Source organism: Vigna angularis, chromosome 4, assembly GCF_016808095.1.
Source record: "Vigna angularis cultivar LongXiaoDou No.4 chromosome 4, ASM1680809v1, whole genome shotgun sequence".
NCBI classification, from domain to species: Eukaryota; Viridiplantae; Streptophyta; class Magnoliopsida; order Fabales; family Fabaceae; genus Vigna; species Vigna angularis.
Genome location: NC_068973.1, coordinates 41794809 through 41819207, shown reverse-complemented (window position 1 = coordinate 41819207; position 24399 = coordinate 41794809). Strand labels below are relative to the sequence as shown.

Sequence of the window (24399 nt, the reverse complement as noted above, 5' to 3'; positions counted from 1 at the left end):
ATACTTACATGATCAGTTGTTTTTATTTGAAACGACAGCGTATTGAAACGACAGCGTATTGAAACTTATACATGCCTCTATTAGAGCAAGTTGTACAAGAAATTTGTCCCCTGTCATTTTCCAAATGCACCATCATCATCTGCAGTCATTCAAACCAATTCATGATGTACTTTCTACTTAACTATGAATTGGGCAATCAAACCAATTGCGCCATGATATAAATATGAATTTTCTATTCTTGCTAAAAGAAAGGAAAACTTTGATGTCATAATTTTTTTACATTTATTTTTGAGATTATTTCTTTTTCTTTAAAAATACAAGAATTAACTATTGATAACATCATTTTATCCTTATAAAGATTGTCAACTAGTAATAGAATGTTATAAAAAAAACTTTTTCTTAAGTTTTCAACACCCAATTTCCGGAGTAAATAATTTTATTTCAAAAATTAAATATCTAAAAGTTGACGTTTAAGAGAAAAAAAAGAGAGGAAAAATAGAAAAGGAATGAAAAAACAAAGAAAAGAAAATAGAAAAGGAATGAAAAAACAAAGAAAAGAAAATAGAAAAGGAATGAAAAAACAAAGAAAAGAAAATAGAAAAGGAATGAAAAAACAAAGAAAAGAAAAAACAAAAAAGAATGAAACTGGGACTTTTTTTTGTTGGCCCAACTCTGTAAATATTGGTAAATATATATATTTGCTATTTGCAACACTTTTTTTCTAAGTTTCATTTTTCAGTTTTTCACACTGTTATGGATCAAGCTCAATACATGTTTAATGGCCATCTCACAACTAATCCACTTAAATAAAGTCTTTTCCCTCGTGTGGTGACATATTTGTCCTGTTTCTTTCCCTCTTCACCAACTTTGTTCACAGAAAAGCGTGAATAATAATGACACTCACCACCCCATGCAACCAATCACATCTACTTTATATTTTATCCAAATAACATATGTAAAGTACTGGAAAAAGAGCTTAAGTCTTGTTTTCTTGTTCTTTTTTCTTACATCAGGGGTTAAGTATTCCACAAATATATCGTATTGGAACTATGTTCTGGGATGACAAGTATGGAGCAGAGGGATTATCTGCAGAAGTAAGTCCTGGTCTCCAAAACCATGGTTATTTCTCTTGCACCTTTTTGTGTACAGTTTGTCCAACCTTTCAAATTCATTTGAATATAATGAAAATTTGCAAACATTCAATTTGCTTAAAAATGCATTTATATCTTTAGAAGAAACAAAGATACTGCTGAAAGAAAGAAACTCTGGAACTAGAAGTCAAACTACCACTTTAAAATATTACAATCAACAGATTTGCATTATATCTGATTGTTTCATAGACGTAGAAAACAAACAATACTCTAAAACATATTAACAATCAACCTCTATTATTGAGTTTCATGATCGTAGAAAACAAACAATACTCTAGTTGCATTAGGCGGAAAATCAAAACTCAGCTGAATAAATAATATTTCTGTATCGGAAATAGAAATAGCCTATTTATAATCAAACATCAAAACCATAAATCAACTGACTGGCCCATAAATCCCAACTGGAGCTCATGCAAAAAGAATTAATACAACAGGCATACTCGGGGAAAGGTCTGACTTCCATTTCTTGTTGCAATAAATGGACAATGACTTCATAAAGAGCATATTGAAATAACAGAATTTGTGGTCAATCAGTATATTCTAGTTTGAACCTTTAGTCAGTAGATTTCTGGTTATGGCAATCAGTGATACAAATAACAGAAATTGTGGTCAATCATAATGCATAACAGATTTATCTTCCTTTTTCTGCAAAAAGGTTATGTTATTCGAATGGTATGCAACTGATTTTATATAAATCATGTTTTCCAAAGTAATCTGTGACCAAGTTGTTCATAAACATAAAGGCAAAAACTCTATATCCAATACAGAGAAAACTAATTGAATCATAAGTGGTTTATGTGAAACAAATATCAGATACCGTTATCACTTATCTGGTGTTCACTCATGTATAAGTTGTCAATAAGTACAATAGGTAAGAAGCAATATGAAGAATTATTAAATATGGAACATGGAAACTGCATCAATGATAAATAACTTGTAAAATACAACTCCTCAACTTGTAGAAGTGCTGAATGTTTTCTCTTCTTCAGTGACAAGTAGTTTCCCCTCTGAAAAATCACAGGTTGCAATTGGAATTCCCAGCTGCTTCTGCAATTTCTTCACAACAAACACTTCTGGTTCTTCACATATGGTTAGCACTGTACCATTCCTACCAAGCCGACCAGTTCGGCCAGCCCGGTGTGCATAATGAATTGAATCTGTTGGCAAGTCAAGATTAACCACAAGATCACATTCTGCCACATCCAACCCTCTTGCAGACAATTCATTTGTCACCAGAACTCTCACCTCACCGTTCTTGAATTTCTTCAGGGTTGTTGACCTAGCAAGCTTCCCTAGATCCCCATGTAACTCCACAGCTTTCATTCCACGGGCCTCCAGCTTGAAGACAACATCCTTTAGCTGTTTAGTGTGGTTCATGAAAGCTATCACAAATTTGGCATCCAGTGCATGAATACACCTTCTCAACACATCAACTTTGTGCTGCAACCTTGTCACACAGTAGTAGTGTTTCAGAGCAGGAGGCAGACTCTCCACAGCTGCTTGAGATGGCATAGCTGAGCTCGGCGAAGACCTGGATAAAGTGACAGGATCAGAGGGAGAGAAAGTTTCAAGTGGGACAATTTTCTTAGCTTGGACTAGAAGAGGGTCACAACCCCAGCTTCTAGCAGCCCTTACAACAGAAAAGGGCACAGTTGCAGAAACCATGATTAACTGACGCTCAATCTTTGCTGAATTTGAGCTTGGGTCTGCACTTGATCTCCTCCCTACATGCTCCAATATCCGGTGCATGTCTTCCCGGAAATTGAAAGACAAGAGCTCATCAACTTCATCCAACACCAAATATCGACATCCATGAGTGCGAAGTTTCCCAGATGCACTCAGCTCTGCTATCCTACCAGGTGTGCCGACAACAATTGCAGGTTTGTTTTTCTTGAGAGCGTCTTCCTGTCTGGTTCGGTTCGCACCCCCCACAAGCTGCTGAACCACTCTCTTGTTATCCATTCCTAGCACCTTCTCAAACTCCCTCACTATCTGCATTCCAAGCTCTCTAGAAGGAGCAACAACCACTGCTTCAATTCCCAACTTCTTCCCATTCTCATCACCATCATCACCTTTCACCCTCAGCGGTCCAACAACCGAGAGAATAGGAAGCAGATAAGCCAGTGTCTTCCCTGAACCAGTGTAAGACTGAATTATGACATCACGGTTGTTCAGAATGGTGGGAACTGCAGCAGACTGAACTTCAGTCGGAACAGTGAAACCCTCCTCCTCTAGCCTCTCAATCAACACATGTGGGAGCCCAAGTTCTGAAAATGACTTTGCAGCAAAAGGGGCAAACTCCATTTGCTGTTTTTCTACAACCCTAAATGCTTTCTTCTTCTTCTCATTAGTGTCAAAGGGCTTTCCTTTGCTCTTGAGAATCTCGCTGGGTGAACCAAATGGCTTAACCTTATTAGATTTGCTTCTCTTCTCTGCTTCCGTTTCAGTTTGGAAACCTATGCTAGAGAGGGTGAGGGAACCAGGATTAGGTTCCACCTGGCTCATACACTTCACACTAGTGTGCAATAAAACAGATCTAGAAGCGGCCAGAGCCCTTCTCAAGTGGAGTGACTCACCAACAAGCAGAAGAAAACTAGACGAAATCAAAGCTGACATCTTATAAACAAGAAAAAAAGAACAATCTCGTATATGTCTTGTTCGTCCTTCAAATGGGACAAAACAGCTAAAACCCGAAACCTTAAAATCTGATACGGATAAGAACGAGAAAACCTTCACCAAAAAGATGAAAACTTTTCGGTACTCTCTGTTCCAAGAGATGTGAGAAACTAGTTGCTAATATCTCCACGATGTGAAGCAATCGCCATGAAGTAGCTAGCAAGTACCTGAATAAGGAAAATTGCTATCCTGATTGAGGAATTTGGCCATGGGGAAACTCCACAACTTCAGCGCTCTTTGTTCTCGTTTGTGGAAGAAAAATCCTTCAGGGTTTATCTAAGATTTTTATTTTATACATTAAATTTAAAACATTTGATCCAATTTTAAATTTAAATTTTCTCAACAAAAGTTATAGTTATTTTAAAACAAAGGAGTATTTAATTATTGTTATTACAATTTTATTAGTACGAGTTTGACTGTAATGTATCTGTAACACCGTTGCATTTACATATCTAGTATTTAACTTATTTGTATTGTGCATAAAAATATGTTTATGATAATTTGAAGAATTAGCAAAAGTTGTTGTACTTTAGTAGGAAACAAAAGCAAACATTATAAGTAGCGTTAGAGAAATATAGGGACATGATTTACATATATTAGTTTTATTAAGAAGGTACGATACATTAATCTGATTTCAATCATAAGAAATGATATGATTTTCAACTCAAAATAATAAGTTAATGAAATTTCATTTTTATATAATTATATAAGAATTTTCTATATTTATAATGATTATTCAATATTTTTTAAAATTTACTTTTATTTTAATATGTTTTTTGTATTTTTTTTAAACTTTATTGTGATTTTTTCTGTTTAGAAATGGAGGGTGGTGGTCACATACAAGTTTAACTTCACTTTAAAAAATGACGTTGTGTTTTATACTCGTTATATTGAAACACATGCAAGCTGCAAACCTTGTACAAGGTGGAGATTAGCAGAAACCACATCGAATCTTTAAAAAATGTGAAATTATATTGACTTAAAAATAGATTGTGAAAAAACGTTGAATAATTACTATAAATATAAAGATTAAAAATTATATTAAATCTGTAATTTTTCTTTTAAAAAGTTCTGATGCATGTCAAATAAAAATGAACATTGGATAAAAAGTAAACATAGAATTTTTTTTATTACAAATATACATTTAATAAGATATATTTAATAAATTAATTAAACGACTGGTTATAATATGTTTTATAATGAATAATGTATATATAATTAATAGAAATACATCCTTTCATTTTTTATTTATTTTTATTTGTTTTTAAGATTGGATTCGATTTAATGTTTTTAAGTTTTGAAAATTAACTCATTTTTTAAGGGGTTGCTCCCTTCATCTCCAAGTGCTCCTACGCCTCCTTACTATTTTCATTTATTCTAAAAATACTCTACACCTTTTATTCCAAAAATATCTTATACATATCCGCTATATTCAACAATCTTTCTCTTTCTTTCTCCACATTAATGGAGCATTAAACTTGTGATATATTGCAAAATTTTATCTACATTTTCCCTTAAATAAGTTTGATTCAATCTTATTTTTACTGTTCAATATTTTTTTTTTCAAATTACTTAATAAATGGTAAAATTTTGTTCTAAATTTCTAGAAAAATGTTTATATATATATGTGTGTTTTTTTTTACATTTAATATCTATAATTTTTAACATTATATTATGTTTTAACTTACCGACATGTTTGACTCAAATAACTTGAATAAAGTATTTAATTTATTAGATAAATAATATAAAAATATTATTAAATACTTAAAATATAAAAGAAAAGTTATTTGTTAAAGATTTGAAATTTATTTAGTTCTTTCGTCATTATAAAGTTAGTATATAATAATAATAATATATTATTTACTATTAATATTATTATGTTTTTTATTTTGTATTTGCATCTAATTTTTAAGTTTATAAAATGAAAGTGGTAGAAGCATTAATATTGAAGTTTCCTCTTAATTTTATATTTTGCAATATATCACAAGTTTAAATCTAAGCCATATGAATGTTCCATTAATGCACAAAGAGAAAGAGAAAGAGAAAGATTGTTGAAGATAGTGGGAAGGTGTAGAGTAGTTTTGAAATAAAAGAAAATAATGGAAAGATGTAGAATATTTTTGGAATAAAAGAAAATAGTGTGGAGGCGCGGATGCACTTGGAGTGATGGACGGAGCAACACCCTTTTTAAGAGATATTTTGAACCTGAACTTGTAACAAAGTGTATGGAGCACTAAATTCATTTTATAATCCAAAACATCAATTATCACATTGAATCAAAACTTATTTATCCATTGAATCAATAATAGTCTATTGGATTATCTCAATTGAATCCCAATCCCATCACTAAAACACACACTAAGAAATATTAGCACTTAAAAATTAATGAAATGAGTCATTAATTTTTATCCTAATTTTATTAAATTTATAAGTTCTAGGTTTTAAATATGTTATTATTAAAATGTGATCCTGATTACAAATATAACATGTTTATCAGTATATCCAATATGATAATATGCTTGAAAATAAATTGAACCAGACATACAGTAGATAAATGCAAATTTTATTCTCTATTGTTTGATCTATATCTGCTAATCCATCAGAATTCTGAAATAGAAATAAAAGATATTAACATTACTTGAAATCAAAGTGATAAATAGTGGCTCCTGTTCTCTCCAAGGTTCCACCTCTATACCAGTTCCAATTGATATGTCTACATTGATACGATGCTCTACGCACGAGGCTGATTCACACCCAATCTTACTAAGCTTATTGAACAAGCGCAATCTTCAAAGGGCTGCAAGAACATCCAGTGGCCATTGTAAAATGAATATCTGACTAATACATTCCCTCGGAACATTCAATTTGTTGTCTGCAGTGAAATAGGAACAAGACACTGACAGATTATAGATTATGGGTTGACCCTCTCCACAGTCCAGCTTTTCTCTGCTGCAGCACTCACTTCATTTGAATGATAGCCTCTGGTTACTCTTAAAAATCAAGTAATCAACCTGTCTAAGGTTGAAACCATAGTGAATGTGTAGATCAAAACACACATATTTATGTTACAGTATGAGCGGCTCTAGGATCAGAAGGCAAAAAGCATCAATTGGACCTGTAGAAGGATCTAATGATATATCTGGCTGAGCTTGCTCATGTAGACAGGGAAGTCCAGGGTTGGGGCATAAATATTGCGATCTTGATCTCAATGAACTGGCAAACCAAGAGTATTCTCTTTGCTGCATCGTGAATTTATTACAGGAGCAAAATTTAACTACCATGATGAACAATTGATAATTCTGAGGTGTAACTTGAATCAGCAAATAGAAAAACAAGACGCATTACAAAAACAGATTGAAGACTAAGTTCTGAATCAAAAACAGAATTAAAATGCAAATGCAGAAAATGGGTTTGTAAAACAGAAAAGAAGATGAACTGGGTAATTTCTTAAATTAGAGAAACTCAAACACAACCATGGTCATTCAACCTTCATCCTTGACTCCAAGTACTTATTTCTGAATTTTTGGAACATGAAGATCATTTTAGTCCACTTAGAAAATAGTTTTCAATCAGAAATTGCAACTAGTACAATGCAATGCTGTGAATGCACATGATCTTGTTCTGGGTTTTTAATTCAGATTTAACATAGGGAATTGAAAGCTTGGTAAAGAAAACGAAAATGGGCAAAAGAAAAACAGTAAAGGATAATTACCATTATTAAGCAAGTAGAGCAAACGGGCAGAATGTAGATTTATCAATGATGAAACCAGCAAAATGGCAGAAGCAAACGTCATTAACTGAACCGCTCAGTATGTAGAGCAACTATTAAGCAAACATGAATGGAATTACAGCATCTGGTCATGTAAAATTCAAAATCTTTCATTTTTCAATCAAGCTCAAGTATCTTCTTGATAATTCCATAGACAAATCTTTTTCAGCTTTCTTCTCGAGATGCGTCTTAATTTTTTTGTATGCTGAAAAATTAGGTTTAAGACCCTTGTCCATCATCTCAGAAAGAACCTTACTGGCAAGCAGCACATTCCCATTATTCAAATGAAGCGTAGCAAGCAAGCTGTAATTTGCATTGCTAGAATAGCAAAGCTTATCGGCAGAACCAATCACATACACATGTGCTTCCTCGTACTTTCCTGATTCAAAGTAAGACTTTATTATTGCAGCATGAGTCAAAATACTTGGTTCAATACCCTTCACTGTCATTTTATCAAGAAGCTTCAAAACTAAATCAAATTGATGCCTCTTACAAAATGTGTTAATAAGAATACCAAAGCTATGCACATCAGTTAAACCATAGTTTTTCTCCATACCTTCAAGCACTTGCCAAGCTTCATCGATCTTACCACTCTTGCATAGACAACTGAGTAGCAAATTATACGTACTTGCATTCATATCACAATTACTTCTCTCCATCTCCTCAACCAAATCTCCTACTCTTTTACAATCACCTCTCTTACACATTATCTTCATTAACACATGATAGTTTTTCATCTTTCTCCCTGATGTTCTTATCACAAACTCAGCTATCTCAAACGATCCTGAAAGACCAAACATTTCTATCAACAACTGAACTCCAAAACTTTGATAAACCCCGCCAACCTCATTGAACACGGTCATAATCTTTTTCACACATTTCATACTAGAAGTCTTGTCCAAACCTAAATCCAGCAAAAACCCAAAAGCCTTTATTCCCAAAAACACCCTTTTAAGGCTAAATCCACGCAAAACAGGAACCATTGCCTCAAAATTCCACAACAACCCACAGTTATTAACAAACAAGCTACCTATATCTGGATCACAACAAATATCAGGATCAGAAACTTTAAGCCAATCAAAGAACTGCAACGCTGACACTCTGTCACGGGCCAATATCTGAAAAATGTCAACAACTGACGCATCGGACAAAGACACGTTCATACTATTCAACTTGGTTACCAAATCATCCCCATCCTCACGAATCAGTGCAATGATTTGAGAAACCTGCTCTGAAGTAGCAAGAGGCCTACTCCAGTAAGGAGTACACGTACGAGTACAAAAATACACGCGAGTATGAAAGTGCAAATTGAGATTGAAGGGCAAGTGCCCATTATCAACATTAGAACGACGAGTTGAAGAACCCGCAAAAGGGTGATGGGGGAAACAAAGAGTTGAACACCGAAATGAGATGCGGGGAGGAGAAAGGAGTGTAGCTGAACTTGAAGTTGGGGTGTTGGATGAAGGTGGGGCATTAGAGAAGAACGAAAAGTGAAAAGTAGAATTACAAGATTGAGGAATTGAAACCAACCTGAGATTGTCGCGGATGTTTCGAATTGCCATGATATTTTGTTGGTTTTGGTAATGTTGGGAAATTGGATTCAAGACTTACAGGTTTTGGTAATGCCGCTGGGCAATTGGTGTGTGCTTACGTTCTTCAAAACACTTACTTTGACGGGCTTGATGATGCCACAGGTGGTCACGTACGAGGATACCCAATCTCACGGAAGAAGTGTAAAGAATATTAAACTTTCCGAATGAAGCAAAAACAATGAATTGTCAAAAACTAAACTAGGGTTTTCTAGAAAGCTGCGCTTGAGTATCCAAATGAGTAGCTCAAATTTTCAAAAAGAAAATATGCAGATCACTCATTTGCTCATTACATGGAAATACATAACCTTAAAACTACTATAATCAATCTCTTGTTGCGTTTAACTCTGAAAAAGGTATAGCGATTATGACTGTTATTCTAAATATTGTTGTAATTATAATTTTATATAAAGTAAATAATTTATACTACATATCTATATACTCAAATCAAAACAAAAAACCTAAAACTGAAGAAATTTTATGGTAAATAGTAAGTAACAGTTTACACACAATCAAGGAGAAACATATAATTTCAGTACCAAACCATAAACCAACGTGACCCCAACCAAAGGCCACTTCCCAGCATAGAAACTCGTTCATCAGAAACAGCCAACACATTATAATGGTATCATATGAACAACCAAACAGAGTAGCATCTCTGACCATGTTCGTGACAGAATCAAGCAATGTATCAATATTAGAGTATTAAGATAACTTTCAACATCATAACTCCCAACATCAGTAATATCAGGACTTCCAACAGATCAATTATAAACACAGAATCTGTCAATAAGATCCTTAGCCAATTTCATATCATATTCCTGTTGATCATGTATAAATATTTAATCCAAATTCATGTTCATAGTCAATGATACAATTCATAACATAAAATAGTGCTTAAATCAATGATACACCATATATACAAACCAATGATAAAATAACTCAATATTTCATTGTTTGTTCTGCATATTGGACCTGCAGATCATACAAACAACACAGGAATAATAAAAACCCTTAAAAGTCTTATTTTTTGTTTATTTCATAAAACAAAATAAAAATGTTTGCTTTTTAAGCAATGAGAATTCGTTTTATTTTTTATAATTTTTAAAACATCCAAATAATTTGTTTATAATGATGATAGTATTTTACAATTTTAATTTTAAAAATTTGATGAAATACTTGTAGATATGCTAATATCTTACAAGGCAAAAAGGAAGGAAACATGACGAAACAAATTTGCCACTTAAATTGCCTATTAATTATTTGATAATGACCCAAAATGAAACAAAAGTAACGTAATTTACGCAATAACGAATGGAATGGAAGGGACCCTTTTCAAAGTCTCTTTATATTAAGTTTTACACTTTATTATCTGAAGCCTTAACACTTTTGCCTGTGGTTAATTATGGATTCATTAACAAGCTACTCAGATACTTAATTAGTAATTAAACTTCATTCTCTTTAATTTCTTCAAACACGGTAACTGCAACAGGTAGATACAAGGTCAATTTGCTCATGTTATTGTCCCAACCAAATGGACTATTACTGCAAATCGACTATCCACCCAAACATATACACACAAATTATGTTATTTTCATTTAATAATACTTAATCTATACTTATATATATATATATATATATATATATATTGTTTCGATTACATTTGTTCTGGATCGGTGGTTATGTTTTGTTATGTTTCTATTGGTCAACTTTTCAAGTAATCCTTTTCACTATGTCAGATATATGTGAGATATTAGTATGTGTACTTATAAGGCTTGTGTAATATATTTTAGGTAATCAAACCCAATAATTAATTATTAATGTCTTATATTTGTAGAGCGTAAAACAATCTGACATATTAGTATGTGCTTAATTATCCATAATTGACAATCAATTTCGATTGGTATATTTCATATAATATATATATATATATATATATATATATATATATATATTATGTTAATGTTTACCCTAGATATATATAAAATTTATTAAATTTGTTAGTTTGGTATTTAAGTATGTGTACAGCTATATTTATTTTCTTTTTTTATAAGCAATTTCTGAAATTTTAGAAAAATAATATAGTATTATTTAATAAATTATTTTCATCTTAAAGGTGTACTCTCTAAACTTGGCTAATCTACGGCATTCATATAGTATAATCATTGATTTCATAGATGATGGATGAATTTAGGATTCAATGAAAGAAGTTTCATAAATTTTTGGTGGGTCTGTCAGTAGAGAAAACATATTTTCATTCTCTCTACACATTTTGAGCTATAGTCTTAATTAGAGTATAGACATTTTCTTCTTCTTTCTTTTACAATAGTTACTAGCTATTTAAAAAATGCTGATATTACTATAAAATGAAAGGAAAGAAAAATAATGTGAATAATGTATACGGTTAAAGATAGCCTAAATTCTTATAAGATCTTAGTTTTTTTTTTAGTTTTTATACTTGGAAAAAAAATTACACGATTAATAAATCATAAATAATTGTTAGTATATTTTCGAAATATTTACTACAAAATTTAGCAAATAATGTATATCCTATTTTACTAATTTTTTTATATATTTTTAGTTTCTTTTTTATTTTCCTTCATTAATATTAATCTTCCATGTTTAATTTTTTTTGTCATTTTTTTCATCTTTTTATTCACTCCAAGTATTTTTTTTAAAAGAAAAAGCTTTCTTCTATTCTGATTGGATCCATGGCTGCGGGAAAGGGTATGGTAACTATTTCATTTTAGTTTCATTAATATTTGTGATATACAGAACATTTTTTTCTAATTTTTTTTAATATATAAAAAATTATTTTTTTATAATATATGAAAAAATGTATCATTCTACTATTATCCTTCACTTGTTTATCTTCCTCTGCTCTCAAACAGTAATATAGTTGTATAATTGATTAGATGTGTTAACGTGTTAGGGAAAAAGGCCGGTGAACATAACTGCGCCTACAGATATCGTGAACTCATTTCCTCACTCACTGGAAAGTAGAAAGTGAAAAGAAGAAATGCGTGGTGCTTCCATCCATACAAGTACAAACACTCACATTTTCACTTTTTTCTAACTACCAAACATTACGCCACACCCATGTTCGATCATTCACGTCACTTTTTCAGTAACCGTTATGCATTTAAATACTATTCAAAACAAAATAAATAAATAAATTTAGGACTTAAAAACAAAATCTAATAACATGTAAGAATAATGCTAGAATGAGTTGATGTAAAACCATCGTAATGCAGAGGAGTAAAATAAATGCGTATATGGTCTGAGTGAAATGTGAAAGTTGATTTAGTTGGGAAGGTTAAGAATAAGAGACAGAGAAGATGTAATAAGGTTGGCGTGGAAATTGAGGTTCAATGGCCAGTTAGTTGGTTCAGTCTGCAACAAGTTTCAGGTGAGTAAGAGACAGACACAGAACATATGCTGTCAAACCAAACCAAACCAAACCAAGAAAAGAAACCGACCACATTATCTTTCTCTCTTTCTCACACACTGTATGGTTAGGAGGCGTTGCAGGTTTTCTTTTTGAGATCGTGGATCGTTAAACTGGTGCAATTTTTCATTTTTCTGTTTTCACCCCTTACTCTATTATTCTATTTATAATCTCATTCACAGAAAAGAAAAAGAAAAAAACAAAAAACAGAACAAAGCTTCATACTCCACCTTTTCTCCTTTTCTGTAACAAAAATATAAATTTGGACGCTACGTTACTATGATCTATACTATGGGTTTTTAGTGTCACTAGTTTACTCAAAGCAGTAAACTTTGAACTCTGAGGAAGTTACTTGTGTTGAGCAATTGGCATTGAGGTGCCATGTAGCGAAATCTGAATGGAGAGATCGATGCTTGCGTTGATTTTAGTTTGTTTTACTCTTGGGCTGTTCCATTACGTTGTTGTGACTTATTGATTCGCATTTCTGGTTAAGCTTTCAGTTGCAGTTCGCTCAACGTCAGAGGAAGACGTTAAAGGGAGAAAAAAGCTGAAGGTAATTTAATCGGGTCGTGAAACATTAATTTCTACAAGAATATGAGACCGTACGTGTTTGTTGGAAAGAAGAAAAAGAGGGGTTAGTGAAAGGGATGGTCTTGTTTGTTGGGACCAGTCCTCCGTGTAACAAACGAAAAGATTCATGTTCTTGTCTTGTTGGATTTCGTTCTCAGGTCTGAGGCATTAAGTGGTTGCCACGATCAAAGTTTTTTTTATTCTCGAACCATAATTGGGTTGGTGAACGAAGGATTAAAATATTTTTTATTTACACATCACGTTCCTCTTCTCTCTGGATGATGGTTCATCATCTACCTATGTTGCTTTACTTTCTCTTTCTGTTTTTAATGGATTGAAGAGAAGTTCTTGTGATAGAATTGTAATTAGTTAGTATTCTGTTTATCTTGGTCTTTCTAAAGTTAGATTGTTGTTGCTGTTATTGCCTATTTATTTATGAGGTTAAGTTAATGGGTTGTTGTCTTCTCATTCATGGTTTTGCTTCCCGTGGATAATGCTTAAATTGAAGGGCTTGGTATTTTTGTGAAGTGCCAGCTGTTTTCCTATAACTGTCTTGCATTTTTTTGGAAAGAAATACTGATTTTTATAGTTAACTACATCACTTGTTTTCAGTTTTAAAAGTGAGAAATGAGAGCTGTTACTGGAGAGGAGTTGGTTAAATGGGAGAAGATGGGAGGAATGGGAGGCCATGAAGAGAAGATTCTGGTGTTAGTGAGGCTGAGGCCTTTGAATCAGAAAGAAGTTGATGCGAGTGAAGTAGCAGATTGGGAATGCATCAATGACACTACCATCTTATACCGGAATACCCTTCGGGAAGGTTCCACATTCCCAAGCGCCTGCACCTTCGGTAATCAAAATTGGAATCAAAATCAAACAATTCTATGTTTGCATTTTATTGGCTAGAATTGGAATCTTAGAACATGGGTTTGATTCATAAAGTACATTTATTGGATCCGTTAATTCCTTTGCCTGGAGAACGAGATTTAGTTGCTTTGAGTAATTTGAAGTTGTGTTTTTTTTTGTCATGATTGTGTTTGGAAGCATTGTTGAGGAAGTTTAAGACATAATATATCATTGTATGGACAAAATGTTTCTTAATTTTTACTATGATTTGGTTGTAGACACAGTATTTCGGGGTGACTGTTCCACAAAACAGGTATATGAAGAAGGGGTCAAAGCAATTGCTCTTTCAGTTGTTGGTGGAATCAACTGTAAGCATATAACTTTTTCTCATGACTCACTTCTGCTCAGACTCCTTACTTGGACTCTAATACCTATTCATAATTCTTTCAGCAAGTATTTTTGCGTATGGGCAAACAAGTAGTGGAAAGACATATACGATGATTGGAGTAACTGAATATGTTGTTGCTGATATTTTTGACTATATAAGAAAGGTAGTCGGAGAGAAAATTTATTGATCTAGCTGTTTAATTCTTCACTGTCACTTTTCACGGTAACTCTTGTTTCTAATATTACAAGCTTGCTGATACAAGGTTACTGTGACCTTTTTAGCATGAAGAAAGAGCATTTGTATTGAAGTTCTCAGCAATTGAAATTTACAACGAAAATATCAGGGACCTCCTCAGCAGTGAGAACACACCACTAAGGCTGCGTGATGATCCTGAGGTGAATGAGTATGTTATTGAATTGAAATAAATGACGTTGTTTATTTATCTGTTTCATGATTTTTCAGAGAGGACCTATTATAGAGAAACTTATAGAAGAGACTCTGCGGGACTGGACGCATTTGAAAGAGCTTCTATCATTCTGTGAAGGTACAAGCAATTTGCACAACATTCTTGATATACAGGTTGGTCTATAGCATTACATTTCCCACTATGTTCTTGCAGCACAGAGACAGGTAGGAGAGACATATCTCAATGACAAGAGTTCTCGATCTCACCAAATCATCAGACTGGTTCGAGTGCCTTCCCCCTTGCTGTTTAGAACGTTGTGTTTTTTACGTTGTACGTGTAGAACTTTATTATTGGAATTGTCATTGTGTAGACAATTGAAAGTTCTGCCAGAGAATTCATGGGTAAAAGCAGCTCAACCACCCTAGCTGCTAGTGTGGTATGTTTAAATTTTTAAATTTTTCGTTTCATTCAATGTAAAATGTTTATAAGATTTTACTGTTATTTTTGTTTCTTTTCTCTGCAGAATTTTGTTGATTTGGCAGGGAGTGAGCGTGCATCTCAGGCATTATCTGCTGGGTCCAGATTGAAAGAAGGCTGTCATATAAACCGGAGTTTACTCACTCTTGGAACAGTCATTCGTAAACTTAGGTTGTCCCCTTCTTTTTAAGGTTATATTGTTAGCAAACCTACATCTGGAGTGTTTAATTCAGCTGTGGTATTGTTTAATTCAACTAGTTTTATGGATGCTCACCTCTTATTTTACTGTTGATGATTTAATCATATCTTTACTGTTTATGACTTCATGACCTGTCAGGCCTCTTATTTTATTGTTTATGCAAGAACTGACTGACATAATTTTTCTTTATGCCAATATCAGACTGAAACTATTGATATCATCATAGGCTCATAGCATTAAGACATCCTTGCTTTCAGAAGAGAAGAGCATTCAGATAGTCATTTTATTAATTATAAGACTTGAATAATATCCAGTAAATACAATTTTTTGTGAAGAAGCAAAAAACATGTTTTGTACCTTCTGTTGAGACAAATAGAGAGAGCTTCTCACTGGAAAACCTATCTGTATGTTCAAAATTTATCTGATGGACTACACATTATATGAAGCTGTTCAAATATTAAATTTAGTAGTTTCTGTTGGCTAACATTATGTGCTTGAATGCAGTAAGGGAAGACAAGGACACATTAATTACAGAGATTCTAAGCTGACACGAATATTGCAGCCTTCCTTAGGTGGCAATTCTAGAACAGCAATCATTTGCACTTTGAGCCCCGCACGTTGTCATGTTGAGCAAACTAGAAACACCCTTCTTTTTGCATGTTGTGCAAAACAAGTGACCACTAAAGCACAGGTTAATGTAGTGATGTCTGATAAAGTATTGGTCAAACAGTTGCAAAAAGAGGTAGCCAGATTAGAGAGTGAATTGAAAACTCCTTGTCCACCTTCAACCAATTGTGATTGTGCAGCAATGATGAGAAAGAAAAATCTCCGAATAGAAAAGGTCATAATTTGTGTTTTTTTTTTTAATTCATACGATATTCATTCTGTGTTAATTGTTGGGTGTCTAGACAAGGAACTTTGAAGATATTGATTTTGAACTTTTTTGTCTGTAGTCTCTCTTAACTGGTTAATTGTCTGTTTGTCTTAACGAACAACACTTCTGTCCTAATAACTAAAATTCTTCTCCTCGACTTTGGTTCTAGATTCCACATACATCTTTCACCCTTGTGCACGTTACATTTTTGTTACTCCTTGATGGTGTAACGTGGGTTTCAAACTTTCAATTATTCAGATGGAGAGGGAGATTCAGGAGCTAATTAAGCAACGAGATCTTGCTCAATCTCAGGTTGAGGATTTGCTGCGCATGGCTGGAAATGATCAGAAATCTAAAAAGGTAATTTCATTCTTCTAATTAGTAAACTGATATAAGAAATTAGGCCTCTGAATTTTGTTTCTTCTCTTGTTATAATTCAGCCTAGCATTAGCAATCGTTTTTAATTTGTAGGAAAGGGTCGACACCTGGGAAGATGAAGATTCAATATCAGAATCATCAAGCATTTATCCTTCTGATTTACGCATTGGAGAATTCAACAATCCTCACTACATCAATGAAAACAGTGAAAGTAGTCCCGATAGTAAGTTGCTTCTTCCCTTTGTCAATAGGAAGTAGTCTAATAGAAGTTCATAGTTAATAACATTTAAGAGTAGAAACGCACCGTATGTAACCATGTGATAAGTTGTGTTCGTACAGAACATCCTGATGAATACTGCAATGAAATTCTAAGTGTTGGAATGGAGGAATCGGGTAAGGATGGCTTGGAATATCCTGACCCATCAGTAAGATACAACGAGGTGTTGGCATTAACATGGTATGGAGATGAAAATGTAACAAGTCAGGAGATACTGACTCCTGTTGCTGAAGATAGGGAAGAGAGACTGAACCAAGACGATGCAACAGATGGTGTTTTGGCGCAGAGACTCGATGATGCAGAGTTGAGTAATGATTCTCCTCTGTCTATGTCAGGAACAGTGTCAAATTGTAGGAATCTTAAATTAACAAGGAGCTGGAGTTGTAGAGAATTCTACACGACTGGTTCTCCTGGGAATGTGGGAGAAATTGTGAGTACTCCGGCCAGTAGTTTTGAAAAATGCTTCCCTGGAAGACCAGATGGATTACCGAGAAAGTTCCTTCCATTAACTTATAGTGCTTCCACAAAATTGTCAATGAATGGCTCTCCGCCTTCAATTGGAACTCCATCTACGGATGATTTAAGAACCAACAGCACAAGAACATCCACTAATGAAGATATTACTAGCCTCCAGACTTTTGTTGCAGGGATGAAGGAAATGGTCAAACTTGAGTATGAGAAGCGTCTTGTTGATGATGATCAGGTGCAAATGAGAAATTTCAAATCCTTTCTAATTTCTTAAAACTTCAGCAAAAAAGTTCACACTTTTATCAGTTTTCTTTGAAACAACTGAATTGTTGATACGCTTCTTCCATTTTTCTTTTCTGGAAAGGCGTTGCGTATGCAATATTGGCCAGTTGCAGAGATACATACAACTGTGAATTATGTATTATTTAAAGTTCTTCCTTGTCATTAGCAAATATAGTAAACATCCCGAACTTCCACTTTATCTAGACATTCATATTGACACTTGCAGCAGCCATGCGTGATAACTTCACACAACCGTCTGTTACCACTGTTATCTTTTTTTATCCGTGAAAATCTGATCTGGAAAGTCACTATCGATGTTGTCTGACTGAATTCTGGTTTCTGAATTGTAGGATAAGGAGGCAGAGACAACATATTTTAGATTTGAAAAGAATATGAAGGATGTCGGAGTGGATTCAATGTTAGAGGCAGCAGGATCTCCTGTGGAATGGCCTCTACAGTTCAAACAGCAGCAGACAGAAATATTAGAACTTTGGGAAGCCTGCAATGTATCATTGTTCCACAGGACATACTTCTTTCTTTTGTTCAGGGGTGATCCGACAGACTCTATTTACATGGAGGTGGAGCGAAGAAGATTATGTTTTCTGAAAGGAACATTTCATGGTGGAAACGAGTGGGTGAAAGATGCTCCGACAGTTACATTAGCTTCGAGGTTGTTCTCTAACGTACATGTTTAGAGATTATGATTGTTTAATGTTGAGTCTGACTGACATAAATTTGTGTGTGTTGGGGGAAACAGTGCAAAGGGTGTGGAGAGGGAGAGAGAGACGCTGGTGAAGCTTATGAAGAGAAGGCTATCAGAGGAAGAGAGGAGGAAGGTGTACAGGAAGTGGGGCATTGCATTGGATTCAAAGCGAAGGAGGAAGCAGCTGGCGAATCGCATATGGAGCAACACAGATATGAAGCATGTCATGGAGAGTGCTGCGGTTGTTGCAAAGTTGGTGAGGTTCACTTGGCAGGGTGATAATGCCCTTAAGGAGATGTTTGCCCTCAGCTTCTCTCCTCATCGAATGTCATATTCCTCCAAAACTACCAGGGCCTCTCTTTTCTAGGCCTTCTTCATCCTTTATTTTATCTACTACATTACTTTTTATGTTCTTTGTTGCTGCCTATTGCCAAACATATCTTATTATCATACTAGATTCAAATCTTTAAAATCTTCAAATACTTGTTTCAATTTTTGCTGATTTCAGAAAATAACTTACGGATCTAAAAACTGCACTGTATAACCATTTAGTCACCAATTGATAAAATATCAATCTTCATATTTGGAGCTTGTTTCCGGAATTAAGATGATCATCAATAAAAAAGTCACTAACTTATCAGTATTTTTCCTAATATATTTATAAATAAAGTATGTTTATCAATTCTTGAATCGTAGTTAGAATATCGTTAACTAAAAGTTAATTTAAAATTTATAAATACAAATTTAAAGTAAGTTGAAAATTAATTTTGTTTGCCAAAAACGAGAAAAATAAGCAAAAACTTATATTGCAAGGTAGTTTGGAGTATGTTTAGAACTTACCATGACATATTCGTTTTGGAATGTTCCTTTAATTAATTTTTTTTAGAGATATTTTTAGTGTTAGTTTCAATTATTTGCAATTTTTATATTTTGATGCAAGTATTTTATATAATGTATATCCTGATTAATGTTTAATGTTTTATTTGGTTGTGTCGTAAAGATATTTTCAAGACACGAAAAATAAATTTTTATTCCTATGATTCTTGTGTAGGACCTTTTCAATACCTTATTAACAACTTGTCACCTTAAAAATGAAATAACCAATATATCTCAAATTTCATTTCCATCCTAAATTATTTAAAGTAATAATTTAAAATTATTTATCATTTTAAAGAAGTTTGCTTATATTATTGAAAAGGGTTAAAGTATTGTTTACATTTATTTATAGGAGAATAGTGTATATTTTAAAATAAAAATGGAAGATTATAAAGTAAATAAATAGGGTTAAAAGTAAAAAAAATTATTTTTGTAATTAAATTTTTTTTCCAGAAAGTTGGAGAGGTGGAAGGAGAAGGGGTGGTGGTGGAGGGAGCAACATCCAGGGAATAAATAGAAATTGGACCAAAGCCCAGTGTGGCCCAATGGTGGTTTGGTCCAATTGCGATACAACATTTTCCAATCGGAGGGACTAACTGAGAAGAAGTGAAGTGAAAAAGCAGAGAGGAGAAGAGAAGAGAAAGTCGCATGGCATCGACGGCAGCTTACCTTGCTCGGCGCGCGGCGCAGAAGGAGAGGGTTCGGATCCTGTACCGTCGGGCCCTCAAAGACACTCTTAATTGGGCCGTGCATCGCCACCTCTTCTACAACGACGTATATTAGCTATTCATTCATTCCTTTCCCATTTTTCACATTTTCACTTCTAATCTCGTATTTTCTTTCCCTTTCTCCAGGCTGAAATCCTCCGCGACAGGTTCGAGGAAAACAAGCACGTGGTTCGTTTTCCCCTTCTTCTCTGAATTCCGCACATACCATAATTCCTTTCTATTTGCTGTTTGGATTATTATCTTCTGATTAGGGATTTGTGTAACGGTTTAATCGTTGCATTTGATTTCTCGTCTATTGTCTCATTCTGTTGAGCTTGCTCTGTGTTGATTCGATGTCATATACAGGAAGATCCTGATACAATTGATAGGCTCATAGCGGATGCTGAAGCCTCCTACAACAAGTGGCGTCATCCAGATCCTTACATTGGTAAACATGTCACGCGTCTCATTTCATCTCTTTGCCAACACTGATCCTAGGCTATTATATTACATCCACCGTAAAATATTATTACCGTGAATGTTTTTCTATTTCGTAGTGTTTCGAATGATGCGTAAAGTGATATTGTTGAGAATGTTTTGTTGATGTCTATAATTGTAAATAATCCTAAACACGATTGCTTTAAACATAACTTCACGATTGAAAGTATCTCCATTTTTTTTGGTGAGGGGCATATTGAAAGAGTCCTCACGGAAGTTGAGATAGAGGGGACTGGCATTGTAAGAGTATTATCTATATTCTTCTTTGTGATAAGTATCTTTGCTGCAATCCAACTGTTAAACTTGCCATGAAAAAAAGGCGTTGTTTCGAATGATAACCTAAGATACAGTAGGCCTTGGAGCATATGCACAGAGGCAGGTATTGCCCATATTTTAGTTTTTCTAGCGTTGGGTAGTAGATTTATCTGCACATGTTACTCCTCTCGTTGGTCCTTCTCTTTCCTGTTTTGTTATCATGTCCACCTCAGATATTGACCCATTTTACTCTTATTTTGTGTGTATAATAGTTCCTTGGGCGCCTGGTGGTTCCAAATTTACTCGCAACCCAGCTCCACCTCAAGGGGTAAGTTGTTATGGTTATACCGTATGTCTATCTTGTCCATTATTTTGTTGGACCCACTTATTTACCTTGCTACTTTCATGGACATCTCTGAAATTCTGTTTCGATCATTGGTTAATACTTAACAAATTGTATATATGTAATTATGTGTGGTGGAATTCTGGACAAGTTCATTTGACGAGAGATATACACAATGTGTGGTGCAGCAGGCCTAAAATACCTGCATAAGGCCCCAGACTTTTCTTTTATCACGGGACATTGTGTCCATACCTCTCAAAACACTCATCAGATGGTCCAGTTGGCTCATCTTACCTGTTGTGTGAGGATATCACGAAATGCTTCATGTCTGTGTGTGTGTGAGTGTATTTAGTCACTTTATACACTTTTTGGTCTTTTTGTTTGGAAAATGCGCTGAACTCATGATTCATAGGTGATTTATGTGGTCTGCGCTCGTAGTTGGGAATGAATGGGTCTCATCTCGGCGTTATATATTCAATGTGTGTTTATGATAATTTTAGAAGTTAACACTGCATCTTATCCGCCTCCTATAGTTCTGCTATGATTACCACTGGTGGATTGGTAATTTTCACTTTTGAGTAAGTGATGGAATGGAATGTTCAAGACTGGATAATTGAGATCTCAGGTGGTCGTAATAATCTTATCGTGAAGATGAAGAATTCATTCTGCTACGAATTTCATTTCTTGTGCATGGCCAACTTCCGTAGATAGGCTTTTGAAATCATTCGATTGGATGATGGAAAAACCAGCAAGCCCCTTTCATTGAAAGGGAACTGTAATTGTGAAAAGGTTGAAAGATCTGGCCAAAGAAGGTGATAGCCCCGTAGATTCGTTCCCATGGTTCGATCCTTCCCCCGGTAAAACGCGGCGGGTTCGAATTCTAGGCTTTTGAAATCATTCATCCTATCGTTCTATAATCTACTGTTTGGATATTCACTCCCCCTGTGCAAGAATATCAAGGTCTTTCATATATTGGTGAATTCGTATGAGATAGGGTAAAATGCTTAAAATGTGATGAGGGATAGGAGAGGATGTTCTCCATGTGTGGTTAGAGGGTTCCTTTCTAGGCTTGCTTTTTTATGTTCGTCATTGATTTCTTTTGTATGAGATCCCCAAAGTTGTTCCATTTTATTGATTTGGAATATGCTTATTTCTGACTGACTCGAAATAATGTTTTTGATGCAGATTGAGATCGTTTACGATTATGGCCGTGAAGATAATAACTGAAATTTGAATTTTTTCTTACCACCTTTGTAATGAATAAAGGTCTCTGCAATCAAACTGTTCTGTGGGTTGTAGATTAAAAATCACCCTCATCTACCCTCATGTGATGAGCATAAAGCTGATACAGATTTAGTACCCATGCCTATGATGTTGAAAAATTTGACCACCTCCGAAACAGATTGTACTTGGATCATTGAATGTTTTAAGATTCTGTTATTATTGATACATGTTAGTGCTTTTCATTTGCATAATTCATCTATCTAAATCTGAATTTTGGTCTCTGCCCCGTATCATTGCAACCATATTATAACCGCTGTGCTGCACATTCAATGGCTAATGAAAGCTGGCTTACTTCCAATGAGAGTTGGGAACATTATTTTGATTTAAAGGTTTCTATTATTGAAACGAGAACAATATAATGCATAATTTATGCAAAGAAATTTACTATATAATAGAATTCTGGCTAGTGCAGTATCACATACGAGTAGAATCATAGAATTGATTATGCAAAGAATACGTGACAATAAATCGTAGAATTGATATCTACTAGACACGGGACTCTATTCAGTTGTCTACAATCAAACTGGTGGGAGTGCTATTGGTTTTATTAAGATGTGACCTTCACACAAAAAGGGAAGTGTTTAATATCGCGTGCGGTGGTCGAATCCGGGACGGTGATATTGGATTGCAGCCTAATCCACTAGCTATTAATTACACTATTAACGATGTTTTAATTTTCTTTTACGATGTTTTAATTTTGTTTTTATTTCTATTAGTGTATCATTTTTAACAAAGCACGTTTTATAATACTCTCCCAGGAGCGATTTTAAGTTAGTCATGCTTTTGAGTTTTCTGTTTTTCTAGTTTAGTTTGGCGAACTAAAAGGGAGACTAGTTCCCCTCTTCTAATTCGTTTGGGGGGGGGGGGGGGGGGGGGGGGTTAAAGTCTTAAAGTTAGCCAAAATAATAAATGTTTAAATCCAATGATGATTATTATTATTAGTAGTATCATTATTGACATTACTATTATTATTATTTGTTCACCCATTAGTCAGATGAGAAAAAAATAATTTATAAATCACTGGGGTATTTTCAGGAGTACATAAAAAATTGTTCAATAACTATGGTAAACAAATTATTTTAAAGGCTCTGAATTAGTTACAAATATCTTATTAATAAAGGGTATGAATTGGTTAAAAACAGTTAAGTTACTTAAGCGGCAGAAGCATGTATTAAAAACGTTAAAGCTATTTAAAAATTAAGATTTTTACTTTAATCAGTATTCAAATTTTTGTAGCATCAATTTAAGTATGAAATAAATCATATTAACAGAGGTACCCACTGATGTTTGTTCAAGATTCCTAACAATATTGGTTATCATTTGAGGACTAAAAATCATTGTCATGATTAAGAAAATTAAATAAACAGTTAAGTAAGCAGACTGAGTTTTGCGGGTTGAGTTTTGAATGTTATCTGTGTTGAAGATATATCCTATGACGAATAGATGTTTGCATATTAAATATCTCGAATTTCCCGTCCCAATACAGTGTTCAATCCATTTTTTGGTGTTAAACGTGTATAGGTTACTAACTTCATTTAACATATTCAGTGAACTTCACAAAAATACTTGCATACAAAGTTGTATATAAATATAATTGATAGGCCTCCACCAAACACAATATATATAGTTCAGATAAAGACTATACCTCTAAACTCCACATCCTTGTGTTCATTTGTGTCACGAAATTCTTACCAGTTAAGTATAACTGAGAGGAGGAAGATGGTCCCTGAACACCACTTCTTCAGGTGCAGGGCAACAACATTGCTATGGCCTTACTGTTATGGGCCCTCCAATATGAATATAAAAGATTTTCTTGAGGTAAATTGCCAAAATAGAGGGAAGTATCAACAATCATCAACTAAATTTCTTTTTGTTTGAATAGGATCACACTAGCACGCTTTTGTGGGTTATTGACACTGGAATTAGTAATAAGCCTAT

General features: G+C 34.0%; 4 protein-coding genes across 8 annotated transcripts; 2 read left to right on the top strand and 2 right to left on the bottom strand.

Moving 5' to 3' along the window:
• Positions 1-1906: 1906 nt before the first annotated feature.
• Positions 1907-4092, bottom strand: LOC108330575 (DEAD-box ATP-dependent RNA helicase 47B). The gene has a single exon (XM_017565064.2). It carries the CDS (start codon positions 3765-3767, stop codon positions 2103-2105), a length of 1665 nt encoding a protein of 554 aa, XP_017420553.1. The 5' UTR covers positions 3768-4092; the 3' UTR covers positions 1907-2102.
• Positions 4093-6376: 2284 nt separating this feature from the next.
• Positions 6377-10086, bottom strand: LOC108330107 (putative pentatricopeptide repeat-containing protein At1g12700, mitochondrial). Of its 3 annotated transcripts, none has more exons than XM_017564604.2 (3): positions 8153-10086; positions 7540-7975; positions 6377-7066 (listed from the first exon to the last, which is right to left on the bottom strand). In XM_017564604.2, exons 1-2 carry the CDS (start codon positions 9156-9158, stop codon positions 7707-7709), a joined length of 1275 nt encoding a protein of 424 aa, XP_017420093.1. In that variant the 5' UTR covers positions 9159-10086; the 3' UTR covers positions 6377-7066; positions 7540-7706. The 3 variants fall into 3 exon arrangements, with proteins under 3 accessions (XP_017420093.1, XP_052733010.1, XP_017420092.1); XM_052877050.1 differs by having other exon boundaries at positions 6377-6838; positions 6943-7066; positions 7540-10082; XM_017564603.2 differs by having other exon boundaries at positions 7540-10082.
• A 2492-nt stretch (positions 10087-12578) lies between these two features.
• Positions 12579-18978, top strand: LOC108332118 (kinesin-like protein KIN-7E). Of its 3 annotated transcripts, XM_052877158.1 has the most exons (16): positions 12579-12594; positions 13127-13186; positions 13816-14050; positions 14325-14414; positions 14497-14597; positions 14716-14829; positions 14897-14978; positions 15054-15121; positions 15211-15276; positions 15364-15488; positions 16021-16357; positions 16649-16750; positions 16862-16991; positions 17108-17748; positions 18146-18465; positions 18553-18978. In XM_052877158.1, the coding sequence occupies exons 3-16, from the start codon at positions 13831-13833 to the stop codon at positions 18863-18865; spliced, it is 2709 nt and encodes a 902-aa protein (XP_052733118.1). In that variant the 5' UTR covers positions 12579-12594; positions 13127-13186; positions 13816-13830; the 3' UTR covers positions 18866-18978. The 3 variants fall into 3 exon arrangements, with proteins under 3 accessions (XP_052733118.1, XP_017422730.1, XP_052733119.1); XM_017567241.2 differs by lacking the exon at positions 12579-12594 and having other exon boundaries at positions 12706-13186; XM_052877159.1 differs by lacking the exons at positions 12579-12594; positions 13127-13186 and adding an exon at positions 13477-13571.
• Positions 18979-19964: 986 nt separating this feature from the next.
• On the top strand, positions 19965-22626 carry LOC108330036 (NADH dehydrogenase [ubiquinone] 1 beta subcomplex subunit 9). The gene is made up of 5 exons (XM_017564481.2): positions 19965-20148; positions 20229-20270; positions 20448-20529; positions 21107-21162; positions 22363-22626. Exons 1-5 carry the CDS (start codon positions 20023-20025, stop codon positions 22402-22404), a joined length of 348 nt encoding a protein of 115 aa, XP_017419970.1. The 5' UTR covers positions 19965-20022; the 3' UTR covers positions 22405-22626.
• The last annotated feature ends 1773 nt before the right edge of the window (positions 22627-24399 follow it).

Coding starts and splice junctions, on each gene's coding strand:
- LOC108330036 (XM_017564481.2), top strand. CDS start 20,023: ATGGCATCGACGGCAGCTTACCTTGCTCGGCGCGCGGCGCAGAAGGAG. Junction 20,271..20,447: donor TCGAGGAAAACAAGCACGTG/GTTCGTTTTCCC, acceptor TGTCATATACAG/GAAGATCCTGATACAATTGA. Junction 21,163..22,362: donor ACCCAGCTCCACCTCAAGGG/GTAAGTTGTTAT, acceptor TTTTTGATGCAG/ATTGAGATCGTTTACGATTA.
- LOC108330575 (XM_017565064.2), bottom strand. CDS start 3,767: ATGTCAGCTTTGATTTCGTCTAGTTTTCTTCTGCTTGTTGGTGAGTCA.
- LOC108330107 (XM_017564603.2), bottom strand. CDS start 9,158: ATGGCAATTCGAAACATCCGCGACAATCTCAGGTTGGTTTCAATTCCT.
- LOC108332118 (XM_052877158.1), top strand. CDS start 13,831: ATGAGAGCTGTTACTGGAGAGGAGTTGGTTAAATGGGAGAAGATGGGA. Junction 16,358..16,648: donor AAAATCTCCGAATAGAAAAG/GTCATAATTTGT, acceptor TCAATTATTCAG/ATGGAGAGGGAGATTCAGGA. Junction 16,751..16,861: donor ATGATCAGAAATCTAAAAAG/GTAATTTCATTC, acceptor TTTAATTTGTAG/GAAAGGGTCGACACCTGGGA.